General features: G+C 55.0%; 1 protein-coding gene across 1 annotated transcript; it reads right to left on the bottom strand.

Annotated features, from left to right (window-relative positions):
• Positions 1-9,148: 9,148 nt before the first annotated feature.
• On the bottom strand, positions 9,149-11,531 carry LOC134167049 (hemoglobin subunit epsilon). Its single transcript, XM_062625295.1, has 3 exons — positions 10,815-11,531; positions 10,499-10,721; positions 9,149-9,384 (listed from the first exon to the last, which is right to left on the bottom strand). Exons 1-3 carry the CDS (start codon positions 11,015-11,017, stop codon positions 9,256-9,258), a joined length of 555 nt encoding a protein of 184 aa, XP_062481279.1. The 5' UTR covers positions 11,018-11,531; the 3' UTR covers positions 9,149-9,255.
• Between the last annotated feature and the right edge of the window lie 587 nt (positions 11,532-12,118).

The raw sequence follows: 12,118 nt of genomic DNA, 5'->3' as shown, positions 1-12,118 counted from the left end.
GACATCTGCTCTTAATAGTAGGTTTTCATCACCCCCTTTGAGACAGTGGATCAGCCAAACAAGCGGGAATCAGAGGCACCCAGTGCCCGGAGCCCTGAGGGATTTGTGGAGTGGTGATCCAAAGATGTGTGCGCTGGCAGCTGGGATTCAAGATGCTCAGGTTTGGGTATCACTGCACATTTGAGGAACAGTGATCTGCTTTTCCAGGCTGCTTTTCACACCTGTGCTCTTGAGACTGCCAGATACTTTCATCAGTGTTTCTGCAGACCCTGTGTTAAAGTGATTATTAGTTCTAAAGGGAGGAAGTGCCCTTCCTGAAGAGGTTGTTACCCTCAGACCCTTCTCCTGTCAGCGATGGCTGTACATTCACATGTACACCTCATTTACCCAATGGGGTAGACACCAGGGTGAACCAAACTGCCCCCCCCCCGGCCGTGCCTGTTCCCCACTGTGGGGTCCCAGCAACCCTCTGGGATGCTGATACCTGTGACTGTGGGGGAGGACAACCCCTGCCTGTGTTACAGCTTGGCAAGGAGGGTTAGCAGGACTGAAATCTCAGCGTGCAGAAGTGGCTCCTGTGTGACACAGGGAGAGCCAGAGCTCTCCTCCCTTGGAGAAGGTGATGTGGTTACTGTTTACTCCATTGATGCTGGAAAACAGCACTTACGTTGGTGCACACAGGAGCATCCAAGCCCAAAATCCTTCACTCCCGGGCCAGAGATGTTCAGACGCTGCCTCTTGGCAGCAGACTGGTGGATGCTCCTTGGCTGGGTCCCGCAAAGTGCTGCTGCGCTCTCTGGGTTCTCAGCTGTGCACAGCTCCAGCTCTCGAAGATGCAGAAACCACTCAGTGCAAAGGCTCTTCAATCCGGTCTTTGCTGCCAAGGTTATTTTTAGGGAAGGAAAAGAGCGCCAAGGCTGATGCTCATGCACAGAAAGAGAGAAAAGAGGTACAAGGAATAATGATAAAAAAAGAGCTCTAAAATGAGGGTGAAGCTCGGAGCCAGCAGAGTCCTGCTCTGCAGCACACACACAGGAAGGATGTGGGAATCTCATTCACAAAGCACTGGAAACCACACTCGGATGTCAATGTGAGGAGTGCCAGTGCCAGAGCCCGGGTCCAGGTATCCGCATGCTGCTCCTTCTCTTATCCTTCTACAGGACAAGGAGAACCTGGAGCAAGGACCAGTGAACTCCCTCCATGACCCCCAAACCCAGAGGTGGGCTTTCTGGATGAGTCTGCTTTCACCCTCCATCCAGGATACCTCCCCTTAAGTCTTTGTGCCCTCTGGTGCAACACAGTCAATACAGTACCACAGCACAGCTCTCTGCATCCTGGCATAGAGAAGCTCATCATTCAGTCATGAACCAGGTACTGTGTCCCTCCATCCCCATCAGCTTTCTGCCTTCTGGCGCTGTAGCTCCCCATGGTAAGAACTGTTCACCAAGGCAAGATGCCTTCTTGCACCTCAACAGACTCTGAAGACTGGATCCCCATCAGTGGAGTGAGAGAGATGTGAAGACAGCTTTGATTTATGGCATGCTTACTCTCCTGTGAATTCTTTTGCAGGATAAGGGGGATCTTTGACTGGATGAAGATGCTGCACTAGGGAATGACCAACAGTAGCTTCCTCAGACCTTCTCCTTTCCTTTCAATAGGAATCCCAGGAATGGAAAGTGGGAATGTGTGCCTTGCCCTCCCTTTCTGCTGTCCATGCATTATTTCCATCCCAGGAAATAGAGCAACCCCCTTTGGCGTCAAAGTGCAGCATCCATGAGCCACACATCTCTCCCTGTGCGTGCTGGCTGCTGGCTATTGTGGAGCTGAGAGTGCTGCTCTTAGATTCACAGGACACGAGGCTTGATCCCTGCCTCTCCCTGATGATCTTCATTTGGTGCTTCTCCACTTTTTAGGGGCATTTTGGGTAGGCAAGATTCCCACTTCCCAGTGGCTCCTGGGCTGCCAGCCATGGCCAGGCCAGTGTTTGACATGGGCCAGATGAGGTCTTTGTGAATGGGGTTGGCTTTCATGCTGTAGATGAGGAGGTTAAACACAGGTGGGACAAAAAGGCAGATACTGGCCATGAGCACGTGGCTGAAGGGTGCAGTGTTCTTCCTCTACTGGTCCATCCATTGATGGGTTGACCATGGGGACACAGGACACGAGGACAACATAGAAGTGAGAGGGCTTTGGTCTGCTCCTCTCTGGACATGCCCAGCAAACCATCCCCAGCCCCATCTTTGCAATCCTGGCACTGGTGAGGATGGAGGAGCACCTCAGCAGATGGCCATGTGATGACCAAAGGCCATGGCCAGGAGCACTGGGGACTCCTTGAAGGAGAAGGCATGGATGCAGAGCACCTGGGTGAGGCTGGAAGCTGATCTCTCCAGCCCCAGCCCAGAAGGCATGCAGCACCATGGGCAGGGTCCACAGTCAGGCTGAGGTCCTTGGTAGCCAGCATCAAAAGGATGGGCTGGTGGAGCCTTTGACAAGCAGGATGGTGCCATTCCCAGCACTGCAATGAGGTACCTCAGACAGCAAGGGAAGAAAACCCAGCAATGGAAATGAGCCATGCAGGGAATGCCCATCAGCGAGGAAGCCAGAGCTGCTGCTCCCTGGGGACATGCTTGGTGCTGATGCTCTACCTCCCTTAAAGGCCCCTTTTTCATTAGCAAGCTGAGGTAACGCAGGATTCGATTTCGCAGGGCAATGGGAGCAGTCTGGTTTCTCAGGTTGCAGATGTCGGTTCTTTTCTCCTCCTTGAAGATGTGACAGAGCAGAGTTGAGCACTTTGAGATGCTGGGTCAGGCCTTTTTCCTGCTTTATGTTCCCCAGGCTCCTCATCTGTAAAGCCAATGACACCATCATCTATTGCATGGAGGCCACATCCCTGCAGGACATTGCTGCAGCCTCTTCTCTCAGCTGCTGTGAGCAGCATTGCTGTCCCTCCCTGGCACTCAGGGATGGTCTCTGCTTCCATGTGGGTCCCTCTCCAGTCCTCTGTATTGGATCTGCAGCCTTTCCTCTTGATTCCTAGCCTTTTCCACCCCTCTACTCTCAGTCCCTAATGCACACAGCCTCACCATGCAGGACACTGGGGCTTGGAGCAAGCTGCTCTAGTGGAAGGTGTCCCTGAATGTGGCAGGGGGTTGGGACTGGGTGAGCTTTAGGTTCCCTTCAACCCAAACCAGGCTGTGGTTCTATCATTGCCAGAGGACAAGGGTCCCTCTCACCATCCCTGCCTCCTGTCCTATGGAGCTCTGCAAAGCACTTCCCTGTACCCATGGCTCCAACCATGGCTCATCTTCTGGCAGCTCCTGCTTGGCCTGCACCTTCCCCCTGTGCTACCCCATCACCTGCCCTTCAGGGGAAGGCGAAGGGAAAGGGGCTGCAGGTTTCTCCCTGTTCTGTGCCCGTGCAGCTCCCAGCGCTGCGTGGCCTCGACACGGAGCGACAGGAGCAGCAGCAGCTACTGCAGTGTCTCTGTCACCCATCCTGACCCCACGGGGCATGGCCACTGCTGCAAGTCCACATTTGACAAGGCACCGGCTACTCAGAGCATTGCCATCCCCCATAGGAGATCATTTACTGTTCTAGTTGCTGTTGCCATTGCCACAGCTCCTGGCGACCGCACGCCGAAGCTGCTCAAAGTGACAGGTATCTGTGTGTCACTGATGCAGCAACTCCCATCCTCAGCAGGGGTGCTGTGTTACAGCTCTCAGCCGCGGGTAAATGCAGCAAGGTGTGCACAAATCCAGCTCTCGTTTCTTCTGCACAGCTCTCAACAGAGGGATTCCAGTGCACAGCCCACGGACACCACAGGGAAACACAGTGCTGTGTGAAACATGGATCATAAGGGAAAAGCGGCACTTAGAGGGCTGAAGCTTTGAGTACAGGGATGGTGCCTTTTGGGGTAACGAGTAAACAAGTGAGTTAGAAAATGCTCTTTTTCATGTGCTATGTATTTGTCAGGGTTTTCTGTTGCTCTCCTGGGGGCTGCCGTGGCTGATGTGGAAGAAGTCAAACTTCTCCAGCGCTCAGCACTCAGGGAATTCACTTCCCATCTGCCTCTGCAAACAGGGAACGGGGCATTCATTGTTCAATGGGGGAACGTGGCATTCATTGTTCAATGGGGGAACGTGGCATTCATTGTTCAATGGGGGAATGTGGCATTCATTGTTCAATGGGGGAATGTTGCATCCATTGTTCAATGGGGGAACGTGGCATTATTCAATGGGGGAATGTGGCATTCATTGTTCAATGGGGGAACGTGGCATTCATTGTTCAATGGGGGAACGTGGCATTCATTGTTCAATGGGGGAACGTGGCATTCATTGTTCAATGGGGGAATGTGGCATTCATTGTTCAATGGGGGAACGTGGCATTATTCAATGGGGGAACGTGGCATTCATTGTTCAATGGGGGAACGTGGCATTCATTGTTCAATGGGGGAATGTGGCATTATTCAATGGGGGAATGTGGCATTATTCAATGGGGGAATGTGGCATTCATTGTTCAATGGGGGAATGTTGCATCCATTGTTCAATGGGGGAACATGGCATTATTCAATGGGGGAACGTGGCATTCATTGTTCAATGGGGGAATGTGGCATTCATTGTTCAATGGGGGAACGTGGCATTCATTGTTCAATGGGGGAACGTGGCATTCACTGCTCAGTGGAGGCATGTGGCATTACTCATTAGCACGCCATGAAGAATGGAATCAGGCTATTTCCAGCTGCCCCACTTCCCACACAAAGCTCCAGACATCTGTGCCTCTGCTCTCCCTTTGCCAGCTGAATCATGAGCTGGGTGAGTTAAATCAGCAGGCAGCTTTCCAGGGCGCTGCAATCATCTTCAACATACAAATAGATTCAAGCATGGTCTGGGTGTACAGATGTGAACGTGCTCCTCATCCTCATCATTTGTAAGTGCCCTCTGGATGTCCCACAGACGTCTCTTGCTCGCTCTGTGCATCAGTGACTGTTCTGGCCTGGGTGAGTAGCCATTAAACTGAGAAACCCAAGCCACGGGGCTGCCCCAAAGGATGGCCACCGGTGCTCCTCTGTGAAGCACTTCGATTGCTCCACAGTGAGCACAAGGAAGGAATATTCCTCACCTCCTTGTTGAGGCACACAAGCAACGTGTCTGCACACAGGGGAAGGATGGGTTTGTGCTGCCAAGCTGGGTCTGTGCCATGGGGGAGGCTCCGGCCCTGGTGGATGCTCAGCTTCTACCCAGAAGGATGAACACGGAGCCTGCAGACAGAGCATCATCCTTGCTCAGTCGTGCTTTGCAGAACCATCTGTCAGGCTGTCTGTGAGCAAGGACCAGAGGAGTCAGTTTCCCATCACTGAGTGTGCTCAGCACCAGCCACTTCAGAGGCAGGAGCAAAACATGCCATTGGCACATCTGTGTTTAGTGAATGATCCTGGGGAAAAACCACAGTTCTTAAAGCTTCACTTCAAGGCTTTAGATCCTGTCTGGAATGCAGGATCTAAACAGCACCCACTGCCGTTGTAGCCCTGGGTGTTGGTCCCTATAGAAATGTCCATTCCCTCCTCCAGACATCAGCAGCTGCATCCCTGCAGTGTCCAGCAAGAGACACCCGGGCTGTGGAAAACACTGAGAGATGGTTTGGGGGGTGAAGAAACAGCGATGGGCAATGAAGATGTATGTGGATAGATGGACAAGCAGGCAGCAAGGGCTGTGCTGGCGATAGCTGCCTGGGTGGTGAGGTGGTGGGTTTGGAGTGCATAAGGGCTGGGACAGAGCCCCTTTTCCTCACAGTAGCTCCTCTGATGCTGTTTTGGGTTAATGACCAAAGCAGGCTCGAGGAAACACCGACGTTTTCTTTATCTCTGAGCAGTTCTTACTCAGCACCAAGGTCCTCCCCGCCCCACCAGCCAGGGGGCTGGGAGCCTATGGGCTAGGCAAGGTCAATCGGACCCCTCTGGTCTGAGAGGCACGGAGATGTCTGTCCAAGTATGGCTGTAATACAACGTGCCGTGTAAAAGCTCCCAGCAGTGGCTGCTGCAGGGGCATGGAGCCATTCGGTGCTGCTGCTGCTGCTTGGGGGAAACAACATCTTGATTTACTTCTCAAGAGCAATGAAGTGTCTTTCGCAGACCCTGAACAAGTACATTAGCATCCATCCTCCTTTCCCTTGGGAAAGCACCACAAGCAGCTCGCACGGATGGCTGAGCTGCGTTCTGATCACATCCCAACCCCGCCAGCTCGGAGACCTGTCTTCTGGAGCTCTGACGCTCCTGACAAAGAATTCCCTCTAGAGGCATCTAATCCTTCCTTACCCTGTATGTAACTCCAGCAGAGGCAGCACAGAGTCACTTAAGGAGTATTTTTGCTAATTCTAAGAAGTGAATTGCTTTTTTTTCCCTGCTCCTGTTATTTTGGCAAGTGTGGGGATCAGGATGGATAAAAATAGTTATTCCCGATAGTCCTTTGGTTATCCTGCTCCTTCCACTGACAGGAAGCATCAAACAAGAATCCCTTTAAAGGCTCTGGGGTTTGGTTAACCCGTTACAGGTTTAAGCAGGAGGTTTGAGGGTTCCATCTCAATGTGCTGCAGCATTTTAACAAGAGAGAAACCCCACGGCTGTTTGTCTCCTAAGCACGAAAGGCACCGCCACACCTTTCACTGCAGGGACTCCATTCACTGTCCCAGCACAGCTTCCTTAACACCTATAAGACCTGCAAACAAAGATTATTATGAGAGAAATGCGAAGGTTTATTTTCCATCCCACCGTCTGCAGACCTGGGGGCTCTGTTCTCACGATGGGTCTGCAGGGGGGCAGGCTGCAGGAGGAGAGGGGGCATCTGATGGCTGAGGAGAAGCACCATTTCCTAATGCTTTTCCCCACCAATTTTCACAAGAACAAATCCTCCTCTCATGGAATCTGCTCAGTAGTTAGTCTGTGCTGTTGTTATGGAAATTCCCTTCCTTTCCTCCCAAAGCAACACAATGTGCTCATCCATCAAAGCTTTGCAGTGCTGTCTTGGGTCTCAGAGAAGCTGCTGTGACAGGAGAACAACCCATCAACCTGCTGGATGAGCTTCCCGTCATTTCAGGCTGACATTCATGGGCATCCAGGAGGTTTCTGTCTTTTCTAAACTAGACCTGAACCAAATCTGAGCTGTGCAGATTGCAATTCCTAAGCAGTGAGAGGACACCAAAAGCACTGGACCAGCCTCATGGTCACAGACCTTCTGGTACCCACATTGCCTGGGTGTGAAGGACATCATCTTACCCCAATTTCCACCTCAGTCTGCTCTGTCCATGGAAACTCTGCTACCCTGTGTGCCAGCAAAGCAGACCAAAGCCTCCACCAGCCCTGCATAATGTCCTCCCCTCGCTGACCTTGGGCTGCGTCTCCAGCACTCCAGGGGTGCTGTGGTCCTTGCCCATGGGGATGAACCCCTACCCCCGTGTGTCCCAGCTCTTCCTCATCTTCTTCCTCACCTCTCTGGACTCAGCAGTGCTTTTTGCCATGCCCCTTGTCCAGCTGATGGCTTCCTGCCCCCCCGGGCCTCTGTGACCACGCCAAGGGGCACGAGGGCAGCCGAAACAGGGCTGAGGCACCCACAGAGGAGCATAGCCCTGATCATACCCGGGTTCTCCATCTCCTCTGGCTGCCTGGTGACCAGGGAGCACCTTGTCCTGTCCCCTTCGCCTGCATCCCATGGTGACCTGCCTGCCCTCCAGAGAGATGGCGAACAACAGCGTCTGTGCCCGGGACCTGATTTTCTTCCCCAGGGGTTCAGATCTCCTCTTCATTTTGTTGTCCTCTGTGTGGTCTGTGTGACACCTTTCAGCATTGCCTCCAAGGACAAGGGCTGCAGGTTGCACAGTCTGAGCCTTCTTCATCCCAGAACCTGGCTTGGAACCCTGCACAGGTTTGGGAAGGAGGCACCCCCATCTCCCACACCGTGATGGGAAAATCTGCATCCTCCCCCCACCCCACTCCAACCCTGTCCTTACAGCATCCAAAGGAAGCAGTTACAGAGGCACCTTCAGGTGGGGTCTTTCCCTTCAGAACAAGCCATAGGTGAGAAAAGCCAGCAAACTTCTGCAGGCTCCGAGGGCAGAACCACGGGGTAACGCAGTGGGAAGGGCACTGCGGGAGCCCTGCTCGGATTCCCCGCCCGAGGCAGGGTCAGCACACACTGCCTGCACAGCCCTGGCAGGAGCTGCTTGTTCTCCCTGGGTTTGGCTCACGGGAGCCGTTTGCTGAGCCCAGGTGAGCTGAGGACATGTTCTGAGGGATTATGACCCGAAACAACCGTGTTCTCCATGAGAACTCCAGAAACTTCAGAGCCAGGACCCTGCTGCCCCGGGTGCTGTGAACAGCTCCGGTTGTCAGCCCCTTGTGCAGAGTCTCCGGTCTGGGTTTAAGACAGGATTTAAGAGTAAGATAAACACAGTCCCGACCATCTTCATGGGGGCGTTATTAATGTGTTGCATAATAAAATAGCTAAAAAAAGGAATTTGTCACCGTTGTCCCAATGAAGGAACAGCAAAGCCTGACTCACAGCCTTGCTCCATGCATCATGAAAGCCACTCAGATGGGAGGAGGAGGGCCAGGCATGGCAAAACCCAGCTACCAGTTACCATGGTGGGGTTTATTCACTGGGTGACACTGGGAACTGAATGCCCCATCCCTGGCAGTGTTCAAGGCCAGGTGGGACAGAGCCCTGGGTGCCATGGTTTAGTGTGAGGTGCCCATGGCAGGGGGGGTGGAACTGGATGATCTTAATGTCCTTTCCAACCCAAACCATTCTATGATTCTGCCTCAGTCTGCAAGGGGGGGTCATTGGCACTGTGGGTGCATGGGGAGGAGGCTCCGATACGTACATGCATGATCACCCCCCTTGGGAAGCAGTGGATTCTTTGCAATCCCTCATTATTCCCATGCCCCTCTCTGGAGCACTGCCTCGTGCCAGGCCCCTTTGCATGGGTTTCCCTTCCCGGCCTGGCAGGGAGCGCACGAGGGAGCACTCCAGAGCCAAGGAATCTCTGCCTGCAGCAGCCCTCGGAAACCAGGAGCGAGCCCACAGAGGACGGAGCTGCCCCGAGCACAGCCTCCGCTGGCCCCCCCCTCCGCGGCGCAGACACAGGGACCCTGCAGCCGTGGTGCTGGGGAAGGACTTTATTTGGTGCTCAGTACCCGGCGAGCATCCCCTTGCGCCCAGCAGCGCCGGTGGCGGGGCAGGGACCCCCGCATCCCGCGGGGGATGCTCAGTGGTACTTGCGGGCCAGAGCGTGAGCCACGACACCCACCAGCTTCTGCCAGGCGAACTGGCAGGCAGGGGTGAAGTCCTTGGCGAAGTGGGAAGCCAGGACGATGATGAGGATGTCCCCGAGGAGCTGGAGGGAAAGAGGAAAGCAGAAGGGTCAATGCTGCAGACCACGGCGCAGGGACCGTAGCTGGGGGTGCCCTGCTGGAGCCACAACCCCCTGGGGAAGGCTCCCGCTGCACACAGCTCCACAACCTCACCCTGTGCTGCTGTGTCTTCAGCTCTAAACGGCTCCTTCCTTTCTGCAAGCTCTGCCTCCTAGGTCTTCCTGCTGCAGGAGACTCCCCCCCAGTCCCTCTCCTCCCCACACAGCACCATGCAACCCGCAGGCTGCGCTTCCTCCCTCCTGACTTCTCCCCCGAGGCTGGATTCCCCTCTGGAAAGGACCCTCACATGCTGCACTTCCCTCCTCTTCCTCCTCAGCATCATCAGAGTGGGCCTGGGGCTGCAGGGCCGGCTATGGGGGCTGGTCTGGCTATGGGGCTGCAGGGCTGGGTATGGGTCATTCCGTGTTCCCTGGGACTGCTACAACAAAACCCTCAGCTTTTCCATAGAAAACGCTGGGATTTGGGGAAAGTTTCCATTGATTCTATAATTCTAAAATTACGTTTGCTTCATTCTTTAAGAAGTGAAAAGAACAAAACGGAAACTTTAAAACTATTCCCGGACATTCGGGGGATTTTAAAGCAATATGGCCTGGGGAACCACTCCACCAAATGGTGGTTTTTTCTCTTTAGATGTAAATGAAGAAAACGATCTGGTTTTACATCGAAGTGTTGGAGAGAGGGTCCTATCCCCGCAGGCAGCACACACAGGAACCTACCCTGTGGTTCTCAAGCTGCTCATCTCACGATTTCCTCTAGTACTGTGCTTCGCTTCCCTCTGCCCCCTCCAGTCAGGCTGCACCTTCTCCTCCGTGTCTTTCATCCCCAGCCAGATCTCCTTCAGGTCTCCCAACACCACCTCCTCCCCACTGCTGTGCTGGGGCTAGAAATGGGGCTTTGAGGTGTGAAAGTCACCAAAACTGTTAAAACCAGCCCCAAAGAAGCTGTAACCTCACACGGGTACCACCAGCCAAAGAGAGCACCCCTGACAGTGCTGCGGGGGCAACCCCCTGTTCCAGAGCAAAACCTGCCTCTCCCCACACGCCACTGAAGGGGCTGGGGCTTGCAGACACTGCTCACCCTGAAGTTCTCAGGGTCCACGTGCAGCTTCTCGCAGTGCAGCTCCGACAGCCTGGAGTAGGTCGCCTTGATGTTGTCCAGGTTCTTGACGGCCTCCCCGAAGGAGGTGAGCACCTTCTTGCCGTGGGCACGGACCTTGGGGTTGCCAATGATGGCCGTGGGGCTGGACAGGTTCCCGAAGGAAGAGAAGAACCTCTGTGTCCAGGGGTAGACGATCAGGAGCCTGCGGGGACACAAGGCACGGGCACGTCAATGCTCCCCAATGGAAGCGCCACAGCTCCTCTGCCCACGGGGCAGAGCCCAGGGCTGGACCTACCTGGCCAGGGCCTCGGCTCCGCATTCCTCCACGTTGACCTTGCCCCAGAGGCTGGCAATGAGCTGCTTCTCCTCGGCTGTCCAGTGCACCATGGTGGCGGCGGAGGCTGCGGCGGCGGCAGGAGGAGGACACGGACCCGTGGCTGCGCTGCGGACCCCACGCAGGCTTTTATCCCCTGGAGCAGCTCCTCCCCGTGGGGCCATTGGCTGGGGAGCGCTGGGGGTCCCCGCACGGGGCAGCAGAAGGGGGTGGTCAGGGTGTGGTGTGTGCAGAAGGGGCCTCTGGTTATCCTGATCACAAGAGCTTTATCCCTGCCCTTCTGTGCAGGCACCCCCCGAGCAGCGTGGGCCCCTCTGCAGGGAAAGGGCTGCAGAAGCCACTGCAGAGCAGCTCCGTCAAGGTTTAACATGGGGCTCAGTGAGTGCGAGCCTGGAGCCGTGGCTCTCCCAAATGCTGGGTTTGCTTCAGCCTCTACCAGCAAAATCATAGAATCAATGAACTGGATTGGGAAAGAGCTTCAGGAGCATCCAGTCCAACTGCTCCCCATCAATGTCAGGGCCACCACTGCCCCATGGCACTGAGGCCTCGTCTCCACGGGGTGTGAACCCTTGCAGGGCCGGTGCCTGCAGCCCTGCCCTGGGCAGCCTCTTCCAATGCCTGAGCACCCTCTGGGGCAGGAATTGTTCCTCAGCTCCATCTAAACCTGCCCTGGTGCAGCTTGAGGCTGTTTCCTCTTGTCCCCTCCCTTGCTCCTTGGGAGCAGAGCCCAGCCCCTCTTGGTTCCATCCTCCTCTCAGGCACTTGTAGGCAGCGATCAGGTCCCCCCTGAGCCTTCTCTTCTCCAGCCTGAACCCCCCAGGTCCCTCAGCCCTTCCCCATCACACTTGGGCTTCAGGCCCTGAACCAGCTCTGCTGCCTTCTCTGGACATGATGGATGCTCCTGCCAAATGCAGCCCCTGGCAGAGCAAACCCCGCAGGTCCCAGCACTGCAGGAGAGCTCCAGCCTCCTTCCTCCACTGGGACCTGTGGGCAATGCTGGTGCTGTTCAGAGGATGCCCAGGCTTTGCCACTGAAATCTGCATTAACTCTGCATTAATTTCCTCCCCCTGTACCTGGACCTGCTTGGTTTACTTGTCCCTTCTGGAGCAGGCAGAAGCTCACCCAAATGTTCTCCCCTCGGATGTGACAGGACCAGCCAGGTGCTGTGCTGCTGGGCAAGGAGCAACTATCAAACAGGATCACCCTTCCCAACCTGCTCTAGTGGAAGGTGTCCCTGCCCGTGGCAGGCAGCTGGAACTGGAAGG

Source organism: Pezoporus occidentalis, unplaced genomic scaffold (genome assembly GCF_034315485.1).
Source record: "Pezoporus occidentalis ecotype Australia unplaced genomic scaffold, CSIRO_AGI_Poc_V1 ctg279, whole genome shotgun sequence".
NCBI lineage: Eukaryota > Metazoa > Chordata > Aves > Psittaciformes > Psittacidae > Pezoporus > Pezoporus occidentalis.
This window is presented reverse-complemented; position numbering and strand designations above follow the sequence as displayed.

Bases quoted from the DNA above. Each gene is read 5' to 3' on its own strand.
- LOC134167049 (XM_062625295.1), bottom strand. From the start codon at position 11,017: ATGGCCCCACGGGGAGGAGCTGCTCCAGGGGATAAAAGCCTGCGTGGG. The intron at 10,722-10,814 runs GTAGGTCCAGCC...GTGTCCCCGCAG, and splicing joins GGAGCCGAGGCCCTGGCCAG to GCTCCTGATCGTCTACCCCT. The intron at 9,385-10,498 runs GTGAGCAGTGTC...CTTTCCCTCCAG, and splicing joins TGGACCCTGAGAACTTCAGG to CTCCTCGGGGACATCCTCAT.